The 27,124-nt window shown below is 38.5% G+C and overlaps 1 protein-coding gene across 2 annotated transcripts in view; it reads right to left on the reverse strand.

The window, feature by feature from the left end:
• Positions 1-27,124, reverse strand: part of LOC107377411 (phospholipid-transporting ATPase ABCA1) — a 324,049-nt gene that overhangs the window by 216,789 nt on the left and 80,136 nt on the right. The window contains exons 13-15 of one of the 2 annotated variants that reach the window (XM_015946964.3): positions 19,907-20,112; positions 17,655-17,831; positions 6,644-6,866 (exon numbers count right to left, since the gene is read on the reverse strand). In XM_015946964.3, coding sequence (XP_015802450.3) covers positions 6,644-6,866; positions 17,655-17,831; positions 19,907-20,112 — 606 coding nt within the window. The remainder of the gene's footprint in view (positions 1-6,643; positions 6,867-17,654; positions 17,832-19,906; positions 20,113-27,124) is intronic. The other variant, XM_054747824.2, reaches the window with a different exon arrangement.

Raw genomic sequence — 27,124 nt, forward strand, 5'->3', positions numbered from 1 at the left:
TGCGCAGCCAGAGTCCTTGGCCGAGACAGAGCTGCCACCAGCGGCAAATAAATAAATAAATAAACGCTCGGAGACCTGCTGAAGTCCCGGACAAGCACTGCTTCTGCAGCCGTCCCAAAGAGAGTTTGAGCCGAGCTGGAGCTCACTCGCTACCTGCAGGAGGAATGCATCCACCCTAAAGAAAACCCCCGTGACATGGTGGAGCAACAAACGGGAGATTCCCTTTGCTCGCCAGAGTCGCACGCAAGTACGTGTGTGTTAGTGCAACGAGCGCACCATCCGAGAGGCTTTTCAGTGTTGCTGCAAATGTTGCCGCCCCTCTCAGATCCTCTCTCAAACCGTAGTTAACATGCTGGTTTTCCTTGTAGGTAACAAGGACGTGACCGAGCTATAAATCACCGTCATTCGTGTGTGTGTGAAAGTGAAATGATAGTGCGCCCGCCCCCCGGCGCGCGCGCGCGCGCCCGGTACATGTAATTTTTTATGCTTGATTTTAAACAACTAAACAAAATGGGGACTTGTTTCTTATTTGTTAGATGCTGCAGCCAAATTTGCATTTAAAAGTTTAACCTCCTGAATTTTGTTGTTTTTAAGTTCAGTCGGACTCCGACTGTCGGAGAAACAAGCGTTACTGCGATCTGCGTTGTTACTGCCCTTTGATCTGCATTCAGTAAAGTGTTATTAAAGAAGGCACGGCAATTTTTAACCTTTTTTAAATGTGTAAACATTATGTTTAGATAGTACTGCAATAAAAAAGTGCTGCAATAATATCGCACACCGCAATATTAAGCCACCCTGAATCACCGCAGGGGGAATTCCTCAACCGCGACAGCCCTAATTAACACAACATAACCTTTTATACACATTCAAAGCAACACAATTTGTCATGCCTACATTACCCTTGTGGAGACCCCCAGTGTAGATCCAGACTGTCGGAGGTCGGTTGAACCTTGACCTCTGTCATGGTCTGTGTCAGCCCCTTCCTTTTTTGTGCCTCCTGGTGTCCTCCATCCCTCTCTAGATTCCCTCTTGTGTCCCTTTGTTCCCCAGCTCCTCTTGTGCTCCACTCCAGGTTCCCCCCTTGAGCTCTCTTAGCACCCTCATGTGTCCTTGTCTGCATCCCTGTTATGTGTCATGTTATCTTCTACTCTTTCCTCCCAGGTCAGCTCCAGCCTCAATGTCCCCAGCTCAGTGTGTGTGGGTGTATGTGCTATGTCCTCCTCCAGCTAGTTTGTGTGAGTCCTTCCCTCTGTCTTTAGGTAATTGTTGTTTAGTTTTGTGTTTAGGTATTTGCCCTCCTCTGTTTCTGTTTTCCCCCATTGAGTTGATTATTGTCACCTGCCTTCCCTCCAGCCCTCACTCCACACACCTGCTTCTTGTTTCCTTAATTTGTCTCCCAGTCTATTTAAGCCCGGTATTGTCTCGGTCTTGTGTCGGTCCATTAACATTTGTTAGTTCTGTCAGTTTTGTTCCTCTGTGTTATTTCCAGAGTTTCTAGATCCCCAGATATTTATCTGGTGGTTTTTGGTTTTTGGATTTTTGCTCCCAGCTTGGATTACTTGGTTTTTTTTTGGCTCTCCTTCAAAATAAAGACTTTTTACTTATATCTTCACCCCTGCCTCCGTGTCATCCTGGGTACTGCATTTTGGGTCCACACCAACCGTATCGTGACAACCTCAAGGTACCCGAAGCTCGTATGTTAGCTCCAATCCGACCCTTCCGGTCTTGAGATATCTCCGAGTCACAACAGGAAGTGGAATGCTTGTCAGCATCCAAGGTGGGTGTTTAGCTCGTAAAAGAGCCGTCTGGCTGTGTCAGCTTGCAGCGTGCAAAGAGGCTTGACGGTATGTCAAAAGAGATGTCTCGAAGATGCTTGTTTCCCGAATTGGCCGGTTCGAGAATCAGCTAGAAACTGAATTAATTGGGAAGTAATTCTTGTTTTAATAAACCACAATGTTATGAGTTCTGGCCAAATTTGGCAAATCAGAATTTGACACGTTTCTGAGTCTTCATCAAAATCCCTCAGAAAACCACGCCTTCTTCAGATACAGAGTTTTAACACTTTGAGAATGTTTAAAACTCTTATGTGAGGTGAATATTAACCTTCATGAGTATCTTATTGTAATGTGTATGAGTGTAAACATTGATTAACTTGTTTAACCTGAAGGAAGATGGTTGGATGGGAGAATAGCAAGTAGAAGGGGGTCAAAAACTTGCCTTGATGCTTCAAATTTTATTCTCAGTACTGGCATATTATAAAATCTGAACCTAAAAACAGAAATGTGCAATTCTACAACAACCTGCTTGAGTTGCATCACTCCGGATATGCATTGGGGGGGCCACACATAGGGGTGCAAATGATCCCAGAGCCACATTTTGAAATTGAACTGTCAACTGTTGTGTAAAGCTGTAATGTGATTCAGCCACCACAAGAGGTGCTCTATAGATTGCAGTCTAGACTGATTAAATAATTCAAAACTGAAACCAGGAGGTGTTGACCACCAACCATGAAAGTGAAAATTACTACCAAGAATGTGGCTCTGTAAAGTAAAAATTAGAAGACATCATTTGAAGTTAATTGCTGATAGGTGGAATAAATTAGCCCAGCAAGCTCCTTCCCTTCAGCTGATCCAATATGGGCAACCATGTGTGTTTGAGAATGGGCGCAGTGTAAATAAATCCCCCTGTGTGCCAAACAGTAAATGCATTATCTCTGTTATAATGGAAGGGAAAACAAGTGTAAAATGACAGAGGACTCAGGTGCAAATAACAAAAGCGTCATGTTGTCAGACCTAGTCCTGATCCGGCCTTACGATAATCACTATTTAATTTGCCATTATTATTACTGAGCTGAAAATGGCTGTGAAATTATCATTTAGAACGGGGCTGTGATCTGAATGCACATGCAGCCTAGCTCGCATCTCTAAGGCACTTGGCTAACTCAATTCATTGTTATTAATGTTCACAAACTGTTGATAGCCTGCAAGCGCATTAGGCGGATGGGAAATTACATTTAAACCAGCTGTTCACATATCAGTTTCTTATTTACCAGCCACATTTTCTAATTAAACTGCAAAAATTGATTTGACAAATCTGCAATAATCATTTTTATTTCATTAAGTATGCCCACAGAATAAGGGGTTTTTGAAGGATGTGCTCTATGAAAAGAGACCGATAATAATGTTGCTGTGCTGAATGCCGCTAAAGGCATAACTGAGTACTTTCAAAACAACAACAGCTTGTAGTTAAATCCTAATTATTTCTTAAACAAAGGGTTATGTCAGCAGATACACGGGGCCAACAAATGGAGCTAAATCACTGAGTCTAAAAGCAACACAAATTACACAACCAAGAGATTATTATTTTCCCAACATTCAGGATTCTGCTAAAAAGTTCTTATTTACTTAAAATTGGATTTCAACAGCCTTTCAATATCAAAGACATAAGTAAGAAAATTGTTCAGATATTTAAATGAATTTACCAGAATATTTTGTGCTGCATGTTCAAGGCTGTTGATTGAATTCATGCATTCTACTCAAAATTTCCAGGAATATAATTTCTGGTCATTTTTGCATAGTTCAGGAACCCACGTTTTTCATTCAATATTGTGGTTTTTAGTGGTCGAAGGTTACAGAACTAGCTTACTGCTTATGTATACACATGTACCTTTGTTATTAATTTTCTCCAAATTATTCTCTCGAGTGTTGGTGCTGCTGTAACAAGCAAATTTCCTCACTGTGGGGTCAATAAAGTCTATTCTTTTTTATTATTTTCTATTCTATTCTAATTTATGGATAATTAAAAAAAACTCCAACAATGGCCTACATTTTTCCTTATAAAAATCAAGAACACACTTGTATTAAATAAGTCTCAGGAGCCAGGAGTGACCATCAAGACATCTTATTGAGATCCTTACATCCTTGTACTTAAATAGTAAACACATAAGGGAAGTAAATATGGCCTTGGCACCAAGGTCCCAAACTGAAAACAGTGGATGTCTCCAGTCTGTATGAAACCATGTGGTATTTTAATCCAACAGGAATTTACACTAAAACAACTACTATCCAAAATTCCTTGTATTGGAATTGTAAAAAAAAAAAAAAAAAAAAAAAAAAATCTTTTAAATAGCGCCTAAAAGATAAAAATCATGAGGCGCTTCACAATAACAATTAAAATATAACAAAATATTTCAAAAAGTGATTAAAAATGTGTTTAAAATGAGAAAAAACAATGTGATTAAAAATGTAAACAAAAGGGAGAAAGAAAATGCATTGGAAAGAGGGAAATCAGTGGTTCTGGGAAAGGCGGAAGAGCAGAATAAGGAGAGGGTGATGACAAAGTTCACACAAAAGCCAGCTTGAACAACCAACCAAGATTTCAACATTCCACAATCTGCAAACACAACCAATGTTAGCTTTATGTTGTCATGAAAATGAACACCGTCCTTTGTGTGTATACATGCTGATGATGTGATACTGTGTATGATGATGGTAAATGGCCTGTATTTGATATAGCGGCTTCTAGAGTCCTGGAATCCCCAAGGCACTTTACTACACAATCAGTCATTCACTCATTCACACGCTGGTGGGAATGAGCTATGATGTAGCCACAGCTGCCCTGGGGCGCACTGACAGAGGCGAGGCTGCCTAGCACTGGTGACACAACGACAGCGACAGACTGAGCGGAGCTCGAACCTGCAACCTTCCGATTACGGGGCGAGCACTTAACTCCTGTTTCACAATCGCCCACAGACAGACAGACAGACAGACAGACAGACAGACAGACAGACAGACAGACAGACAGACAGATAGATAGATAGATAGATAGATAGATAGATAGATAGATAGATAGATAGATATGTGCACATGTACCAGTTAAAATAACCCCTTCAAGTGAATACAAATGGCAGCGTCTAGTGATGAGGACATTTCTTGAACATGTCAGCCGGCATCTATGAAAATGTTTGCAAACAATATCGTCCCTCTGATAAGATTTTGCAGGAACTTTTGGTTATTTGGCTATCTGTTTTATAGCCATGTTTATACTATACATGCACACACTATACTATACTATACTGTACTATACTGCACTATACTATACTGTGCCAGGGGTATTCAATTCCAGGCCTGGAGGGCTGGTACCCAGCACATTTTAGTGGCTTCTCTGCTCCAACACACTTGACTCAGTGATGGAGTCATCTGTTCAGCAGCTCATCAAGCTCTGCAGAAGCCTGTTAATTACCTGCTGATTGATATCAGGTGTGTTGAAGCAGAGTTAAAACAAAAATGTGCTGGATACCGGTTCCCCAGGCCTGGAATCGAATACCCCTGTACAATCCCATTACCCTAACTACGGCACAAAACCCCACCTTTGCTTAAACAGCTAATTCAACCTTGATTAACGTCAAATTGTTACGAGTAAAACATTTGTGTTTTCAACAAGAAACATTAAATGGTTTTAGTTGTATTTATCCACTGAAATAACACATGCTATACTCAAAAGTTGGTTTAAAATGTTTTCACAAAACTGTACCATTTAGTTTTAGTTTTTGATGTAGTATACATTTCTGATAGTGACAAACGATTTCCAGTACACAAGACCATTTTTCCCTCAAACAGATTATTTTCAATGTAATACGTAAAACTTACCTTTTAAAATAATTGAAACTATGTATAAAAGTTCCAAATATGTAAGCCATTTGATATTTTTCCAACAGAAAAGCAATGCATTATTTTTTACTCATTTGGAGCAATGAAGGTTACACATGGATACGTCTAACATGAAAACAGTTATTAGGGAGGAAATATTATTAGATAATAATAAAGTTTGTACTAAAAAACTTTTGAAAGAATTTAGTTCCGTAATTTTCTTTTTGTGCAAGTTAATTTTAGAGCATGAGATTTTGAATAAGATATGAATGGAAATATGCTCGATGACGTGGGTAGCCTCCCAGTGAAAGGGCTCAGAATATATAAATTCTTTTAAAAAAGGTATTTTAGCCTGTAAATTAGGGCTCTCACAGAAAAGGAGGCCTCTGTTACATGTTCCCACCTCTCATGGACAATAGTGAGCAAATTAGCCTTAACATGATGTTAAAATGGTATACAGCTTTTAGAAGCTAATTAATTTTCCAAGCAATCATGCAAACATGCAGTACCAAACACTCACCCCTCAAATCACAAAGGGGAAGCAATTAAACCTACATCCTCCGATTACAGGAGACAAAAGGAAACAACTGCAGATTTGGTTGCATGCGTAATTAATTAGTCTGAGAGGGCTGATTTGAAGAATTACAGATAATGACCTGATTTTGAGCTCATTAATTTGTTGTGATTAAAAATGACCAAAATACCAAAACACAAAGCATAAACAGTCCTTGGTCCTGAATAACCTCAGCGAGCAGATTAATGGCTTATTTCTTGGTCTGTTTGTGCTGCATTTTACTAATCTTTGCAACCGTGTGAATGTTCATGTCATCATATGTGTGATTTTGGTTCAAGTTACAGGGAAATTAGATTAGGGAGTAAACAATAACTAATATGATTTGTTTTAAAATGTAGTTTACATAAAAATATGAAGGTATTTTACATTTTGTGTCTTCAACTGGTATGCTTTGTGTTTTGACATTAGTTTCTCTACTGACCTTAACCATGACACTCATGAGCGCACAGGGAACCATGAGCAGAACAATGTTCTCTGTGAACCTGGCGGACCAGAGGGCGCTGTTCTGAACACCAACGGCGCGCAGAACCTCCTTGAGCCGAAGTTCCTTCTCCAGCACCAAACTTTTGATGATCATGCACACAGAGTACATGAAGGCCAGAACCAGGAACATGGGAAGAACGGTTCCGATACTCTGCATGAAGCTGGTCACAGAGGAAAGCAATCGGGAAAGGTCAGAGGTAAATCTTTGAAGATTTCAGATGGTGGTGATGTGATGCTGACAGATTTTTCTTTCTCCATGAGTCAATCTTCAGTACAAAAGATGTCAGCTGCATCATAAATGTCCTGCAAATGATCTTAAAATGAGTCTTAAAAGGAAAAACATCAGACTTATTTATTTAATTTTTTTGGAAACACATTTAAACTTTTTTTTTTTTTTACCTTTTTAAAAAAACTTAGTAATCCTTACAAATTGAGTACAAAAATATGTGACTTTTTTAGCTTGTGAAAAATGTTTTTAATGGATGATTCAACGGAAATTACGCTGGAGTAGTTATATGCATTAGCAGCATATTCTGATTAAGGATATTTTTGTTACTCCTGTGTGTTTAATGCACTGTATTTTGATGATTTACTAAGACATGTATCATACTGGCCACACACTAGCCATGTAAAACTCAGCTAAACACCATTTAGTTACAAATAGGAAAGCTCTGTGGATAAGAAGCCAGACACTTACAAGAATAAAAAAGAAGTCAAATTACCCACCCCCACTCTGTCGCATGAAAAATCATGGACTGATAGTGGCCTGGCTTTGTTTCTGTGGGACTTTTTAGTCCAACAGTGTGGATCGTTTTACTTTGTGGTTTATTTTAGCATTAGCTGGCTCGTGTTAGTGTTAGCTCATTGTTATTTTGTGTGCATCTGTGTTTACAGCAGCAGGTGTCTTTGGGGCTGCCTTGCACCTTTCAGCGGAGGCTTCCAGCTGTGCTTTGTCATAAAGTAGTCCCAAGTCCAAAAATTGAGCCTGTGATTGCTTTAAAGACTTTTACTCACAATTCTAGTTGGATCCATTCAGTTACTGTGTTTTATGTTACGCTAAAGCTTAAGGACTACAACTGGGTCAAGAGAGTCACTGGGCTGGTTAAAAATATTTTTTCCTCCACTTATCTAACTCTGGCAAACATACCAGCAGACAAAATGTCAATTTTGGCTTGAATACCCCTTTAAACTTTACATCATGTTGATTCCCTGATAGGGTCAGGACCCCACTGGGAGTCACAAACTTACGTTTAGGGTCTTCAGAAGAACTCAACAAAACCAAACAAAATGAAAAAACAAAACTATAAGATTTTCCTCAACAATTTATGTAAAAACTAAATAAAATCTGTTTAAATGGAATGAAGTTGTGCAACACAAGTTGGTCTTCTTACTGTTCATAATAAATAATTGTTATATATATATATATATGTACTGTATATAAATATATATATATGCACTGTATATATATATATATATATATATATATATGTATACATACACACACACACACACACACACACACACGTTGCTCCCACCGTGATAATTTGGTTTGTACATCTTTGCTGTTGTAAGTTCTGTGGGTCAGAAGCTAAAAATTTGGCAACCGCCGGTTTTATTTAAATAACAGATTCATAACAGATTTGTAACAATTACAAACAAGATTTCTAAACTGAAATAGTTAAACTCCTGATTCTACAAATGAAAAAGCAAATAAAGATTTTGTTCTTAATGTTATTTCATGTGGTTTTTTTCTACTTTTCCACTCCACCGTGCAACTATACATAAAAAAACTGTATCAGGCAAATGTTAAATCTGTAAATGCTGCCTTATTTTCTACACGTGGACTTGCATTTATTTAATAAAAGAAGATCAAACATCCTTTAGAGGTGCTGAAGGTTTTAAAAAGCACAAGGGACAAACCAAGACAATCTGCTCTGCATCCATGGATTCGCCGCCTTTGAGGTTGTTATCATTTTTACGCTGAGCTAACCTTTATAAAGTTGGTGCGTCAGCTTAATCGGGCATTTAGTGCTCCGTCTCACGCCAGAGATGATGTATGATTTGATGCTGTTACAACACAATAAGGCAATATTAAACTGGCTTCATAATGCCACCAAAATGCCATGTCAATATCGTCTCCACTGCCAATATAATAAAGTGCTGCCTTTGATTTATTAGACAGTGAAGGAGAGATATCAAATACATTCTGAAAAAGTGTAATGTTGCAGAGGAAGCTTCTCAGCGCAAATAAACCGGAGATTCCTCTATTCGACGCTCTTTGTTAAATGTTGTTTCAGGCGAATTGTTGAACATTTGTATTGCATTTAGAAGAAATTAGTTTAAGATACAACTCAGGTCAATTAATATTGTCGAATCCCTGCCGAAGTACTTTCATATAAACATCCCCTTAACGTTTAGCTTGGAATAAACGGTTTATTTCAGGAGACGGAATTATCCGAACCCTAAGCCTTTATGTGCCAATAACCAAGATTTATTTCAATATAATTATCTTTTGCAAACAATTAACACGTTTTTGCTTTAATGTCTTAATGCCAATGTCATTTAAGTATATTTTAGCATAATAAGTTGGCTTGAGAATCGAGAAAGAAAAACTCGAAGTTGAGAGTTTGAGGATATTTTCGAGGACACTGCCCTCATGGGATGGATCACCTTTCAAGGAAAGGTTGGATTTCTAAAAGTTCATACTCACGGCAACTAAATCCGGAGTTCCACACAGGCTTACAAACACTAAACCGCCTCTTTGAAGAGACCTCTAAATCGATACACTTCCTCAATCAGCTAACTGATACACTGGCACGTTTTCTCGGGAGGTGCTGAGACAAAGCTGAATACTAAGTTTGGAATTATGTGCTCTGTATTACCTGCCCTAACATTTTCCTTACACCAGGCAGTCTCTGTGTGAGTTAACTCCTTCGGTGACTTCTCCTCCCGCCTCGAGGGGGAGAGATCAGTCATGCACACCGAGTCTGACACTGACAACCTTGCCACCAAGACTCTCTTGAATTATACATTTGCCGATCGATCAAAGGTGCTTAAGTAATAGAACCCGAGGCAGGTCTGTGTTACGGGGCTCCAGTTACACCGACAGGCTGACCTAAATTTAGGGAATCCGGGAGATGGATAATTTCTGTCATAGCAGAGCACATTCTTCTGAGAGGCTGGTATACCATTCTAAAAACAAAGTAATAGAAAGCTTCCTATCTCATCTGGAGCAAAACTCTCTCTCAGCCAAGGTTTTGCTACGGAGAACAATTGCAAATGTCATCAGTTTTTGCTTTTTAGTCCCACTTAGATGTTTCAGATTAGTAAAAACATTTTAACAGCAGACAAAGACAGCCTAAGTACTGTAATTAAATTTCGTTTATTAGAGGGAACAAAGCTGTCCAAAACAACCTGTTTGTGTGGAAAAGTAATTAACCCCTTAATTCTATAATTGGTTATGACAACTATATTCAAGCATTTGTGATGACTGGAGGTGAGTCTCGTGTCACAGGGGAGGCATTTTGTCCTACTTTTCTTTGCAGAAATGTTCAGATTTAGTTACACTGAAGAGTATTCCTAGATGTTTAGGATGTGTAAGGTCAAAGGTCAGACACTCTTCTTCGAATTTTCTACTAGAAAGCAGAATTCATGGTTGCATCATTTACAGCATGTGGTCCTGGTCCTGAAGCAGCAAATCAGCTCCAACTCACACCACCACCATGCTTGACTATTGGTTTGGTGATCTTATTCTGAAATTCAGCATTGGCTGTACACCAGATGTAATGGGACAACACCCCTCCAGCAAGTTCCACTTCAGTCTTATTAGTGCACAAAAATCATTTTAATACTTAAGATGTATTGTTTTAAGATCACTTTGGGCAAATGTAAATTGAGACTTTGTGATTTTTTCGGTCAGGCAGAGATTTTGAACCCAATCCCATTACTCGCACTTCCACCCCTGCACCCTTCAACTGCACAATCCCCACTTGAGGTTCGAGTGCGTAGGGTGTCCCCATTCTTAGGTGCGGAAGTTGATCCGCACTTCACCCAAGTCTGCATCGATGAAAACTTGGGTGACGTCCATTGCTGCAGGAGAACAGGCTCATGTTCCTTTTCTGAACATATGAATTTTCTAACGAAAGTAGTTCATTTTAGGACGATTAGTTGATGCTCTAAAACTTTTAGACAAAGCAGCAACAAATATGAAATTGTTTCAAATAACTGTTTGTTTGAAATTTGAAAAAAGAGTATCACTGCATGCATGCAACCAGCATGCGTTGTGATCAATGACTTAATGCTCCCTGTCTCAATTTGGCATTTATTCGCACACTTGTGTACCACGCACTCAAAGCCTGACTTGGAACTTACTTTCTCCAAGTGCATTTTGCTAAAGACGGCAGTGCGAGTATTGGGATTGGGCCTTGGTTTGGAAACTCCCCCATGGATGCCATTTTCTTTCCTCGTTTCTTTGTTATTATTGAAACATGACTCTGACCTCAACTTTAACAAACTGAGGCCTGCAGAGCTTTAAGTGGTGTTCTTGTCATGAAGTGGTGGTGGTTGTAGTAGTACCCAAATGCAAGTGAGCAGGAACAGGATGTAAACTGGCAGGCAAATAACTGTTTAACATGAATGTTGGTGGGCAGTTAGTTAGTTAGGTAGGTAGGTAGGTAGGTGGGATGGATGGATGGATGGATGGATGGATGGATGGATGGATGGATGGATGGATGGATGGATGGATGGATGGATGGATGGTACAGCAGGAAGACAAGAGGAGGATCTGACAAGGACGAGTACAAACAGAGGGTTTAAATACATGAGAGTAATCAGGAATCAGGTGAGTAGGATAACAAGGGGCAGGTGAGTTCAATACACACTTAACGAGGGAAGACAAGACAACACACAAGGGGAAGAAGTGGGAGATCCTGACATTTCTGGGGTCTCATTTATCAAACATTGCGTAGAATCCTTGCTAAAACCATACTTAAGCTCAGCAAAAAAAAAAGTACTTACGCCAAGTAGGTTTGTGATCTATCAAACAAGGAGTACGCACAGCTGCACACAATCTCTGCTTCATAAATCGGAGACTAACGAGAATGTTTCTCAGCTGCATTTTAGTTACATCCCGCCCTCACCACGCCCACTTACTGCCACAAATAGTCAATGCAAAGTGCCTTGTGGATCTCATGCATATACATAAGCCAGCTGTTGCAGCGCTCCGCCAATGACATGCCGACCGTAGATCAAGACAGATCAAGGAAGCTCAATTTCACAGAAGCAGAAATTAAGGTACCTGTCGGTGAGGTAGAGAAATGAAAGGAAGTGCTTTTGCAAAACAAATAAGAGAAAATCCACGGAGTGGCACAGCATTGCTGACGCCGTCAGTGTTGTGAATTCTTAAGAGAGATCTGTGGCGGATATTAAAAAAATGGTCCAACTGGGATTGGATCCTCAGACTCCCAGGTGAAAGTCACGAGTGCTAACCAGTCAGCCAAACAGAGATCTCCCCTGTACAACTAGCCAGAGCGCATGATCAATTGGGTCACAGTGACAGGACGGTCACACTGTCACAGATGCGTGCCATTCTGTCTCAATTTTACAGGTTTGACATTAACTAGGCTTGGCTACTTTAATAATCTAATAGTATTTCTTGTTGCCAGGTAAAGTCAGTCCCATGATGGGTTAGCAGGGCAAGTCTTTTTGTTTGCATTGAAAGATAAAGATGAAAAATTCAACCCAACAGACGTGATCTAACTCACACGGAAACAAAAACACACCAGTTGCAACAAGAGTCTCAATCCCAACAATAAAAATTCTGATGATTCTGTTTATCACTTACAGAATATTTTATATCAGTAGAAATTTGTATCCGTTGCTCCAAAGTTTGGACAGTTATACTGTCTGCCTCAGCACTTTTAACTTGAAATCAAATCTTTCATACTCAAAGGTCAACCTCCACACAGGCATCAGCTCACATGCATCGTCTTGACGTACTTTTGTATTTGACTTTACTCATCTTCCTCCCAATTCTGACCAGTCTAACTACCTGTGCATCAGAGAACCTGCTCCCCAGAACTCTTAACAGAATGACATCACCATTGCACGCCCTGGGCTATACGAAGGACAGTGCCTTATGTTTGTCAGACACAGAGTTCTTCTGCAGGGGTTCAAGTTTTGTCCCATCGGAACAGACCTGTCTTTTCCCTCGTGCGCTCACGGTCTTTTAAATGTTGTCAGCTTCAGCTGGAGCTGTCACCTGTCCTTAACTCAGGAGTGGCTTCCATTCAGCCACTCTGCCATACAGCACTGATTGATGGGGAGCTGCTGAGGTGGTTGTAATTCTGTCTGGTCTCCCAGCTCTACAATGGATATTTGAAGATCTGTTAGAGTAGTGACCCCTGGGCTCCTGACTTTGTTCCTCTGTGATTCAGTTTGGCCAAAAAAAACCTGTTTCTACAGTTTACTCAGCTGGCCTGAAAATAATCCCTTTTCTTATAGGTTGGTGGTCATCATTTTACTAATTTGTTCCTAGTCATAGAGCAACAATTGGAGTCTGTTGTCAATAGGAAAGTAATTCAAAATTTTTTGCCCCAAAAAGAACATTTCGACAAACCTTTGTTGGCAATTTGAAGGGCTTTTTAAAATATTTTTTCTTGTGTTTTTTTTAGGCTTGGGACTTCCGATGGAAGTCAGGCTGGTTCCATCATCAAGATTCATTTTATTCATTAGCTTATTAATCATATAGAATAATTGGCAGATGTGCAATTATTGTTTTATTTTGTAGTCGTGTTTACATTTTACAGCATTTGTTGTTGTTTTTTCTGCTTTTTAAACTTGCATGTGTACAGAGCAGCACTTTTGGCTATTTTTTAAATGAAAAGTGCCAGATGAATAAAATTACAATGACAATGAAAAAACTCACTATTTCAATAAATAGAAGATCATATTCTGAGGAATTAATTGATTTTTCTATACTATTTAAAGTACGACATTAGCCTATAAATGCATTCTAAATGCCACTAGTTTGTATGGTGACTAACGTTTATATTGCAAGGTTAATGTTTTTTATTTATAAAATGTTATATATATATATATATATATATATATATATATATATAATTTTCTAAATCTTTTCATTGTACCACTAGAATAAAAAGAATAAAGAAATTCGACATAACTTGGAGATAGGGTTTCTGAACGTTTGCTAAAATAAAGTTTTAGCACATTTCAAGGTGAGTTTAAGATTTTCCAAGACCATACATTGATGATTTACACATACATGATCAGAACATGCATATAATCAATAGAAATCTTGACTACACATACCATGAATCTGTAAAATAATCCTGTGTTGTGACTTGTGACAAGTTGGCTTTAACTGCATTTTAATTTTCAGATTAAATTCTTCAGACATGTTTACAGATTTAATGGAAACAGCCACGGCTAAAAATTGCCAGAAAGTTAACTTTAAAGAAACAAGTTAACATCTTTAAATCCTTCAAAAGCATTTGTAAGGATTTCAAGCATACATGCTTTACTCTACCTGGTTTCTTGTATTAATATCTGAGCACAAACACTTGACTTAAAACAAAATGTACTTATTTGCTCATCATAAGTTCAAAGTGAAGAGGTTTAATAGTGAGAGAGTCATTAACCAGGTGAATTATCTCATGCACAAACATTTAAACACACTCCGTTCCCATCCTCTCTGCATGGAACAAAATCTATAACACTACTGAGACCTTTTGATGGCGCCTATGCTTCAGGATGCAAACGAGACTGCCTCTGATTCAGGAGCGTGCAGCCAAGCAGAGGAAGCTGATAAAAGGAGCGTTTATGTGATATCAGGCCCTGCAGGGGTCTGGATGCAGCCCTTGCTGCCACTGCAGGCCTGCAGACAGTGTGAATAGGACGTCAGTTGGAGCTAAACCAGTTTGTTTATCTTGGGTTCAAAATGCCAACAGGGTCGGATGTGGTGTCAGCAGCCAGGATTTTTGCAGTTCGTCAGTTGTGTTTAAGCCAAAAGCTTTGAGGAGGTAAAAGAGAAGGTGTAAGATTTCTAAAGCAGGTGTAATGATGGCTTTTGAGGGTCGGGTAAGATAATAAAGGCTGTTGGATGGAGTGGAACTTATGTGGATTTAAAAAAAGGACTTAAAATCTAAAAATATTCATATAGTCTAAAGAAATTTTGCAATGAGTTAAACCTTCTACTATGAAATAATCTAAATGTCTTTCTTAGTTGCTTTTTGGAAGCTATGTACCAAAAAAAAACATGTTCTTTTAGAAATCATAGTTTAAAAAAAATCCACAACAAACATCTGAAAGCAAAATGCCTTCTCTGTCTTTGAGCTGGAGAAACGTGCCTCAGGATAAAAGTAATAACCAGCAGGAGTTCCACATCACAGCTTTTTGTGTTATAGCATATATTCTCCCTTTATGTGATGTCACTCTCAATTATTTATAAATGAAAACACAGTTTTTTGGCGTTAATAATTGATAAAAAAAATGTCCAAATGTCTCAACTGGCTAAAGTGCTAAATGGCAAGAAAGTGGCTTTTCTGGAGTGCTTTGAGGCTGTTACTTGAGCAACAACATTATTTTATTACTACTTTGTGGATTTTAGATGGTTGTCAGGAGTTATAAATGACAGTAAAACAAAAATAGCATGTAGGAAGGTTTGCTTTAAAGGTCCATGGAGGGATGTTGGTGCTCAGATTTTGGTTGTTGTAGGGAAAAGATACAAAAAAGATGAAACATAAAGAGGAGGTGGGGTTTTAGCTAACCAATACCACACCAGCTGACTTAACAGTCAGTATGGTCGTTATGTTTCCAAGTCAAATGTGAGGATCGATGTTAGCATGGCACGCCATTCTACATATGTGAATATCCAGTCTGGCCATGGCCCACTGAGAGAGATCAGTCATGGGGCAGAATCTATGGTTGTCCTTCAAACTGTCTCCACATGCTATTGGACAGCAGTTTGACGTACTCTCTACTACAGATGTCAGTCAACAGGACAGTCCCCCACACACTGTCGAAGGAAACTCAAATACCTCCTTTTTCTAAGTCAACGACTTAAATACTACTGATGCACCGATAAATATTTGGGCCAATACTGATATCGGATATTAAGATCGCAGTTATGGCCGATAACCGATATTTGCCGATACCAATATTCTGACATTAATGCTTCTAAAATCAGCAGATTTTATGTAGAATGAAAATGATTAAAGCTGAATTTATGTTATTATGTACATACACCACACACATTTACGCTTCTGAGATAATTACAATCGCTGTCACATGACTAAACAAATACACTTCACCCCCTCACCCTCTGAAACAGATGAACAAATGGTTGGTTGTTGATATCAGCCCAGTTTTACTTAAAAAATTAATAACATCAGCCAATACAGATATTGATGCGGATATATTGTGCATCCCTATAAAGTACCTCTATCTGCTCTTGACTCAAAGAAAAGAAAAACCCAAGTCTAAATAGACCGTCGCTGTCTCAAGCTAGCTACCGCTAACTTAGTTGTTCTGCTCCATCGCATCATCCTGCCCACCAGACCGTTAGAACACTGTGATTGGTACAAAACTGATTGGGGCAATGGTTGAGCTGCTGAGGCTTCTATGGGGCTACACTGACATGCAGAGCTTTGGCTACTGTCTATCTAGATTTTGAGGTTAAATCAATGTAGGAGAAATTTTACCAAAGCATGTTTGAATGGCTGTTTACCTTTAAATGCTACTAAAGCACATCTGCTATTTAAACTTCTGAAAATCCATTTATGCTGTGCCCCTAAAACAGCCCACAATTAATATTTATCAGAAACAGCCTGGGACTGGACAGCATTAACACCACTAAAACTACAAGTCCCAGAATGCAATGGGATGAGCAACATTGCTAAAAATCCCTCTGGTCCCCTCCCCTGTTGCAACTTTTGGCCGTAAAGTCAGCTGCTTGTTTTATTTTAAAAAATTGAACAAAACAGATTGAAGTTTACTCTCCAGTCTACTGACACTGAAGCTGAGGAAACTAAGTATTAAGTTGTCCAGAAACTGATTTGATGCTGAAGAGGAGAAAAAGCAGATGGAATGCTAAAATCTGGCTTTAATCAATTTACACTTGACAGTAAAAATGCTCAAAAACATTGGTAGTCAGGGTCGTTCTGATCAGAAAAGGGCTGGCAGTGAATGAGTTATGGTAAGAATTCTGAGAAAAAAAGTCAGCATTATTTTTCTCTTGTTTTGTTTTATTTTTATCGGAATCCCTAATCCTCTAACGTAACGTAAACAGTTTTATATCTTAAATAACAGGATTTGTAATGATAAATCCCAATGTTATATAGAACAAACTATTTTCTAAGTCTCTGAGGAGACCAAGGCTGTTAACATTTATCATGGTGTCATCTGGGTAACAAAATCCCTGAATTAAAAAAGTGCATCCCAAAAGAAGATCCGTGCACGGACCTGTGCAAAGCCCACTTTAGTGAGAAGGAAATACTAGAAAGGAACAAACTCAAAGTGGTTGCCTGAATAATTAAACAACTATTAGTGAATTTCCCGTGGTTTCACTAAAATCAATGTTTTTGATCCACTCTGTCTCTAACTGCCTTTCCATTCATTCCAATTCCCTTGCTGACCCTCAAGTCATGATTGAATTAACTGTCCTCTTCTAATAATCACTTAGAACAATGACATTAGAGAAACAGAGTCCAAAACTGAAAGCAACATAAAAAAATAAATAAATAAAAACAGCAAACAAGTTTAAGACAGTGTATGTTAGATAAACACGAGTATCTGTCCACAGGAAAATCTAAAAGGGCTTAAGTCACCGATTAGACCGTTACACATCCATGTGGCCAAAACGTATCACCCTAATAACTCCCATCCACTCGTCTAAGGCTGACAGGAACAAAAGTCAAAGACGTCATACTCACACATCATCCACAAAGCAAGGGTATGGCATCTGCTGGACAAAGACACCAAGCGGTTGAGTCTTCGATGTTTGTAGTCGTATAATGGCGTGGTCCATCATGTCCTGGAGGTAGGCAAAGCCTCCCCATATGTAGCGCAGCTCATTAAAGGAGTGATCTCTTGCTCCTGGAGTCCATGACCTTTTTAAAAGAAGTCAGACGATTATGTGTCTGGATAAAGGCTAGCCCATCCATACAGGGTATTTAAATTTTATAAAACTACTTCAATCGGTAGAAAGAAATTCTAGTAAATGTGTGGAACCTTTTAGACTGCCAGTAAACCCCTTCTGGGAATCCAAGGCTGAATCCTATTTTCTAGTGATCTTCTTAACCCCACCCTGGGGTTAGTGGTAGAAGTGTTCCAATATGAAATGGTAATCCACTTCAAAAAAGCCAATATCGGATTGGTTTGCTTTACGTAAATCGATGTAACATCAATATGGCCACATAGAATGTGTTATTAATGTATCCTGCTCACCAATGCCTTTGTCATTACTTTTAGACTATGTAATGCACAAAATAAGCCTAAAACAAGACAAAAACAAGTTCACTAAATAAGCTTCTTTGCTAGTGCACCTTTGCTTGACATGTGCCCCCTAAGGTCAGGCCAGAAGCTACAAAGGATTTCCTTCATGTAACTTAAAAAAACTGGAACAAATCATAACCTCTGCTGTGAACGTGTAAAACATAATTGTGAGGCTGACTGGAATAAGAGAAAGGAGAAACTGGGATTTGGCCAAAATAAAAGGAAACAAATAACATATCCTGGTATCTTATGCAACTCTTGGTGGGTAATTGTAGAAAGAACAGTGCAAAAAAATCTGATTTTCTGTGTGAGTAATCACTCAGATTTGGTACTAAATATGCTTGTGAGATATGATGGTGAAGGTTGCCAGTAATCCAGGTGGTTTGAATGAAGGCAACTGGACTTCTTTGGTTTCTTGAAGACATTTCACTTCTCGTCCGAGGAGCTGTGTCAAAAGACTGGAATATGGGAGTGTCAAGCTTGTAGCTATCTGTTGTTACTTAACAAGTAGAGACTACTTCTGAACACCCCTCCTCGCTACCCCATGATGAGGCATTAGCCTCTGTTGGGTGGGAGTTATTGTGTTGATTAGAGGCAGGAGGTGTGACCTAGACTGAAACGGTTTTGGAATTAGGTTCAAAGCTGCATTGTAGGTGGTGGAAATGTGAAACCTGAGTCCTCCTCCCCTATTTAATATATATTTTTCAACATAGATAGCTTCTTATACTCATTTCTAATGTTTGTGAGATTTTTTATCTCTGGTCAGGTGATACGGCCCCTGCCCAATGGGGCCCGTCCGGGATAATCTAACAAACTTGTAGGAGGAGTCTAGCCTTGGTGTTTGAATTGAGTATTATGTTGGCACAGCCTGGTTTTTGTCTTCTTAGATGTTTGTAGATGTGGCTTATTAGGAGCTCCTTCTGTTTGGTCTTTATTGAGCTTTGAGCTGAGGATTGTATGGTGTAACTGCAAACAGCGTGCAAAATTTGCGACTGCTGAGCAAATTGTTTGTTGCAATTTAGTTGCAATTGTATAAAAATATATTTGGTCACAAATCCTCACCAGTGTCTCAGAAAGTTGTTGTTTTTTCTCACTTTCTGTCTCAAAACTATACCAAGATGAATCCAGATGGTCAAAAAGACTCTGAGGCTACTTTTAAAATAAACTGGCTTTGCCAATTCTTTAAAACATGTTTAAAACAAAAAAACACTACTCAACAGTAAGGGCCTTCAAGGTAACTGACCTTTTTTTAGAATGTTTAGTCATTTTGAAAACTCTATTGCATTCAAAAACGTTTACAAACATTTGCAGCCCAGGGAAATATTTGGTTTAGCTTTCCACAAAGACTTGATGCCAAAAACTTGGGCACTACAACTTTACTTCAGGGTGTCTAAACTTTAGCCATGTGTGTTTTAGAATAAACCCTTGGAAATTATAAACAACCACTAATGAAGTGGACTTTTACCTTACTCTGGAGAAAAAAATAGACACCCTAAAACTTTATATTTTATGAGAAAATAAGGGCAAATAAAGTGTATATGTCAACCGTTATATAGGACTTGAGACTAGGGATGAAACCTTTTTAAAGTACACATTTTTAATATTTCCAGAGAATAAAAGAGCTGCAGGATTAAACAACAAAAATGCAAGCTAATATAATTGGTGAGAAAGGTACTAAGATGATACATACCTTGATTTGACTTTATTGGTACGCTCAACCTCATCGATGTCCATGCGGATTTTGTACTTGACAAAGGGTGGGATGCTGCTGGAGTCTGGCTGGAGGTCTTTAAAGACAATACCAGCCCAAAATGTCTTGTTACTCAGATGTTCCAGGGCTTTATTCACTAGATGGCCTTCAGTCTCAGTTGCCTCGAACTTATTCAGGTCCAAACACTGTCAACCACAAAAAAGAGAAATGCAAAAGGGTCTTACTTTGTAATAACCCCAGTTTTTTTTTTTACGAGAGTCATTCTTCATTTACTTAAACTTTTGGCAGTCACACATGGCGATAAAGCAAAAGGCAGAGATGAACTGACTAGAAGAGCAGCAGATGGATATTTAAGAGCGAAGGGGAAAAAAAGCTATTCACTCAACTATTGACTAAACCACACAGAGTGTAGCTCCAAATTATCTGGAGCTGCCAGGGGATGGAGAATGTTTTGGGCCCCAGCAGAGAAAGTAAATGAGACAGTGTTGCTAAAACTCCCATGTTTTGTAGCCTCGTCCCCTTGTTTCGTAGGACGATAATGAGCTAGCCATCCTGGGAGACAGTCACCCGTGACAGATGTCCGTGTGTCTCACTGCCGCAATAGTTTTATCATTTCTCCCTCAAGAAGTCTATTTTATATCAGGTCATAAAGGGAAATAAATATATTTGTTCTGTACATAATAGCATGGGTATTGGGACACAGAGGAGTTGCATGAGCCAAAGGTTTGCTCAAGCAGGATCATCTTTATTATTACCTGAATGTTTTTTATACAAACAGGAACTAGTTCTCTATAGTTGTAGAACCTGAAGAGGATTTAGGAATTTGGTGCCTTGCTCAAGGGCACCCCAGCTGAGGCAAAGACTGGAACTTAACAAAGGCCGTGATTCCCCACCTGGCACGCACTCTTGGAGTTTCTCAGTGGACTCACTGCTCAGGAGCATAAACAAATACAGAAACTACAGCAGGCTGGAGGATTTTCTGTCAACTGCAATCACTAGAAGGGGGTGGGGAGATATTTTTTAAGGAGACAAGCAGCTCCAAGCCGTAATGTTTCATATCAGCAGGTGAGTGGCTGAGCCAGCTGGAGGGGCAGCTGAGACTCAACTGGAGTCAAGTGCAGTGCAGCTATGTAGTACGGTACTGACAGCATCATGTCGTACAGCCTAGCCATCAGCTGTGGTGAATTCTAAATCACTGTGGAGCAGAGTTTTAACCTGGAGATGGAGATGTAATTTAAAATTTGGGGCTGAAATCTTAAATTGTAAGTAAGTTGCCATAAACTACCAAACTAACATTTACACATGTCTACAGCTCTATTAGACACTCATCTATACAGGTTATCAGCAAAATGGTTGATTTAAGTGTTACTCGCTCTATCATTTGATGCAGATGCTCAGGATGTACAGCGAGCCGTCCAGTATTTGGAAGGTTGCTGGTTTGATCCTGGCAGAGAATTCTGCTGTTGTGTCTTTGGGCAAGACACTTAACCCTCCCTGCCTGCTGGTGGTGGTCGGAGGGCGTGGTGTCGCCTGTGCTCAGAAGCCTCGCCTCTGTCAGTGCGCTCCAGGGCAGATTTGGTTACGATGTAGCTCATTCCTACTAGCATGTAAATGTGTGTGTGAATGGATGAATGATACACTGTAGTGTAAAGTGCTTTGGAGTCCTCTGACTCTGAAAGATGCTATACAAGTGCGGGTCATTTATCATTAACTTAACCCTTAAGGACCCGTGGTGACACTGGTGTCACAACCCATTTCAAACATCTGCAAAATTGCTTTTTGAGTCAAATATTCAAGTTTGAAAACCCCAAGTGACATTGTATTGATACATATATTTTAAAAAAAATTCTTTTTAAATTTAATTATTTTCCACATTTTGATGTATTTATTCTAATCTGTTTTCTAATTCCAACGGGGTTGGGTTCTAAAGGGTTAAACACTGATTTGGGGATGACTGTGGTTCAAAAACTATAACGTATCTGTCAAAGATATATTTTGGCTTCAGAAGTAGGTTGAGATGCCATTTCTGGTTTTAGTCTGAGCGATGGCTACTCTGATGTGGTATTTTTATGGGGTACAATCCAAAATTGGGTAAGCCATAATTATATACTAACTTATAAAATAACAGCGGTAAGTACCAGGGGAAATGTTAAGACTGGAGGTAAACTTACACAGTTGAATTCAGTTATCAGCCATGCTTGTTCATACTTGGCCAGCTACCAAGCAGGAAAAGATGATGCTACAACCGCTCACTTCATCCTGAACTTTTTATTGGTAAATGCTAATATAATAGCTGTATAATAATCGTATTTATTCAATAACAAGTTCGCAGTAATAAAGAAATAAATTTGCCCTTTCCATCCGTAGATCCTCCACTAGATGGTGGCAGATACGTACAGAACTGGTAGGATTTTGATGAAGGTGACAGTCCTGATACTCAGTTCAGAAAGTGTAAGACCAGAGGTGGTTTGATGGGAGTTTGAGGCAATAGTCTACAAGGGATTAGTGAAAACAACTAGTTTTAAAGTTATTGTTCATGTTTATTGTTCAAACAATATATTCTCACCCCAAAAAGAGAGAAAAAAGTCAGCATCATCTTTCTGCCAATGGTTGTGTTGGTACTGGTCATTCTAAAACCCCAAATTGGTCGACCTGGATTTGGCCTTAACTCACATATTTCAGAAGTATGTGAATTGGAATGTTAAATTCGGAAAGAAAATGAATAACTTTACATTTGGAGATGCATTCAAGGTGAGTCTTAAACCAAAAAATGATCCAAATCAAGCTCCAAAAGCTGAAGCTGAAGCATTTAATGTCAAAATATATGATTACCAATACGCACGGATAAAAACTTTTTGAATGTATAAAATAAATACACAAAAATTAGGTAAAAAATGGCTTTGTAAGTAGACACCGGGTTCTAAAAAATGGCATTGACATCAGATGTGAGACAACACCCAATCCATCCCCTGTTTTAACACGTTCTTTAAAGACTCTCAGTCCTTTTGTCTCACTGGATCATCATCTCCGCTCTTTGATATTACAAACCCTACCAGCCAGAACATTCCTTGAGGGCAGGAAGTCCCTGTTTTTGTATTTTGAGGTTTTATTATTCCCTCTGACCACTGGGCCAGCAGCCAAAGCAAAGCAATTTTATACCAGCATACAGACTCAGCTTGAGAACAAGGATCTGGTCCCACTGATAGCTCGCCAATCTCAACTTGGCTCAATCCATGGAGCAAACACGCAGTTGTGTAGTTATAGTTGAGTAGTGCCTACAGTGGCCAAGTTGGTGCTGCTGATTGGTGTTTAAATGACAGCAGTAATACCAGCTGATCTCCATGGGATGTATAAACATTCTATATGTTACTGCCAAATAGCTAGTCAAGTGTTTGTGCAAGAGCATGCCATCAAATCTATTTGTCGGTTTGGTACGACTGGTATGAATGGTAAGACTTGACAGAAATCCCCTTCTCTACCGTTCTTGGAAGAGAAAAACTTCCTGAAGAGTAACAAGCCATTCTTATTAGGCTTGATGACCAAATTAGGTTTATTCCATGTTGAAGCAACATTATTTCATGCTAGTTCCAACAACAGGTTTAGAAAAACCTCTACAGACTAACGATCTAAAGACAAAAAAATTCTAAGAGTGTTGCCATTATGAATAAAGTAAACTATTTTTGGATAACAATGTGTTATAAATTTGATATTGTTCTTTGAATTTGCCGTATTTTTGTTATTGTGCTGAGGAGTGGGGTCACACATACGTGACAAATATAAAGCCTTTGTTAATTTAGCAGAAAAGAGCAGTAATAATTGTACACAAAGCCAATCCAAGTGATCTTACTAATTTATTGTTTATTAAATCCCAAATTATGAAGCTTAAAGATTTCATTGAAGTTAGCACATTATTAGTTTTGTATAAGGCTAAAAGTCAAGCATTACCAATGAGTTTGCAGAAGTTGTTTGTTTTACGATGAGGATTGGGGGACTAGAAGAAAATACAGTTTTAAACATCAATTTGCAAGGACTACCTTAAAACAGAGCTGCACTTCAGTATATGGTGTTAAATTGTGGAATTCATTACAGAGTGAGTTAAACACACGTGCACATATTTTTCAGTTTAAAAGGTTATATAAAAATGGAATATTTCACATGTACAGACTTGCTGAATAATGGGCATTGTGGAGATTGTAAATAGGTGAAATATATAATGTTTGTTCGATATTGATTGATTGTAGAGTTATTGACTGACAGACCATCAATGTGTATATGTCATTATATATATATATATATATATATATATATATATGAATGGAGCCAGTATTATAAGTTTTTCTTATTCCTGCTCCTTTTCATTCATGGTCTTGTTGCAACATCCGTCTCTTTTATCGTATTGTTTAATTGAGATGTGCACAGCCATGTGCAAAATAAATAAATAAAATTTAATTAAATTAAAAATCATGAAAGAAATTGTACTAGTCTAATTATTTAAAATGCTTTCAATCTGATACGCTTTACTTTAATTTATATTTTCATAATTTTTGCAGGAATATTTCACAATTTACTGAGGTTTTAACTAGGGATGTCCAATGTTATCAGCTGATACTGAAATTGATATGTAATATCTGAATTTTTACTTGTTAAATGTCTCAAATGTCCCACAGGTACTTTAATTTATTATACATTTATAAAAAAATGTAAAATAATTCAATACTATCTAGAGGTGGCTAATCCCTATCATTCACAATATTACTAGTAATTCTTGTCAAGAGAAAAAAAATCTATCGTGTGATGCTAAATGCATGATGTTTTGCATCCTCTACTTAGATTATTACACTCAGTATTTTTGGCCTCACTGCTCTCCGTAGATGTTTCCTGACTATGCAGGGGTGGTGTTTGGTTTGAATATCTACACAAACACGATAAAAAGGAAACAGTTCAGCAGCCACAGTGAAAAGGCTCACTGAAACACTAACAAATGTCCCTAAATAAAAAATGCAAAATGGAGAGTTTAGAGCAAAACATTAACCCAGAGGTTTCCTGATGGAGCAAGCGCGTGAGAATACATGTAATGATCGCTAGAGATGGATCAAGCTAGCGGCTAGTGCTAATCTCTAGTCCTATAATCGATTATGGTGTGCTTCTTCAAAAGTTCCTACTCATTCCTATCCACATCTTAATGCATTGATTATTAGACTATTTCCCTCAGTTCTAATACTGGATATCAATAAAAAAGACGATCTCCAGGTTTCACCATTTAGCCCATTGGTAAACATCATATTTTTCTTGAATGAGCATAAGAGCAAAAGTAAAAATGTCTGATAAAAGCTGATTATCTCTTATGTTTCCACATGCACCAGTGGCTGAGAAATAAAGGGTTTTTAAGGAATCTATTATTCAGAAAACCTTCATGCTCTATTAGGCTGCTTTTAAACACAGCTTAGACTTCAGAACGCTGCTGGTCTACAGGTCTTAACAGCTTAAATTGTGCATTTAGATATTAAACAAAACGACATCTTATTTAGCTCAATTTAGTGTTTGTGTGGATAAAAAGAAGCCAGCTGACCCTTTGTGTTTATGTGGGCCCCACACAGAATTAATTATAAAATCACCATAAAGAGCTTTCATCTTTGGTTCATATTTACTACACATTCATTATTATTGTGAGGATAAAAAAAACACAGCTTTGGGAAATTACATAAGAGGCCTCTATTTTTATTTTTTGCGTTAATATTTTGCACTTGATTGCTTTTTTTTAGCACTTTCAACCAAATGGTTCCATTTTAGAAAGTTCTTTTCTTTCTAGAAGTTACACAGCAACAAACACAGCAGACTGGCGGTCAGGATTGTCTCAGAAAAAGCAAAGCTGACTTGTTTTTCCTTTTGATTTGATGGATAAAAGGAATGAGAGAGTACCGAGTCATCCTTCATTTCTTTATATTTTGCTTCCAACAAAATCAGGATGTCGCGTAATTGTTTGTGGCTCAGAAGTTCATCAAGCTTTCTGAAGGTTGTCCTTTGAACTTCAGTTGCTTTTCCCATTCATTTTGAGATAACCTGAATATTTTCAGGGACATGTTTTTGTTTGCCGAGCCACTCAACTCTGATCTGTGAAAAATCAGTCAAACACGAACAAATTGTACGATTTCCTCTCTTTAACAAATCGCTCCGTACAGTAAACGTTCAGATTTATAGGTGGACTGGAAACATTTTAGTGTCTATAAAAAGTATACAATTCAACATTCATCTTTGGAGATCTAATGATCAGGCCCAATGTGAAACATAAAAACCTGGCACCTTGCAGAAGCTCAAAATTGTGATTTCAGTTGATATTTTCCAAAAAAACTGTGCATAACGGTGTCCCAAACAGATTCTAATAAGTTCAAATTTTGTAATAATGTATGGCTAACCAGAAAAACCAAAGCTCCTTCATCATCTCCCAATAAATTGCCGTTTTTTAGCTACCAAGGACAGAGAATGGGCCTTGTAACACAGTTCCTTTGAGCATCATAACAAAGCCATCAGCTGCCCCACAATCAATACATCAATGTCAGTTACAGTATGCATGGGTTTTTAAAGGTGCAGCGTTGTGGTGGATTTCAATTTCCGTGCAATCTGCCCTATAACAGTGATCTCAACCGATTAGCATAGACATGCTATCGAGCAACACATCTTCACAGTTTGCCAAGTCTAGGATAATAAAGTTTAAAGAACAAAAGACCAAAAGCTCCTTCAGCTTGTCCTATGAAAAAACAAAAGCTCACAGAGTGAGCAAGATTTTAGAAAAAGCAGTGGCCTTGGCTTTGGTGTACAATACAGCAAAACGGCTAAACATGTACATGTTCGATGCAACAGCATAAACAAAAGGGAAGTTTTCGGAGATCTAAGATTTACATCACAGTCTGCAATAATGTATAAACCAAAACATTAAAGCCTGTATGTTTTAGTTGTTTCCCTGCTTCTACACACCTAACCCTGTTCCGCTCAGCCATAGTCCACAGGTCACCCAGTAACTGAAATCAGGTGTGTAGGAACAGAGAAAACATCTAAAACATGTAGAATGGCCCTCAAGAATTGGGATTGGACAGCATTCTTTTTGAACCTTGTAACACTTTAATTAGTCTGTTATTGCTCCAAGGCAACAGCACACTTCACTGTCAGTGAAGCAGCACAAAAACATCTCAGAAAAGCAGT

Source organism: Nothobranchius furzeri, chromosome 2 (genome assembly GCF_043380555.1).
Source record: "Nothobranchius furzeri strain GRZ-AD chromosome 2, NfurGRZ-RIMD1, whole genome shotgun sequence".
NCBI classification, from domain to species: domain Eukaryota; kingdom Metazoa; phylum Chordata; class Actinopteri; order Cyprinodontiformes; family Nothobranchiidae; genus Nothobranchius; species Nothobranchius furzeri.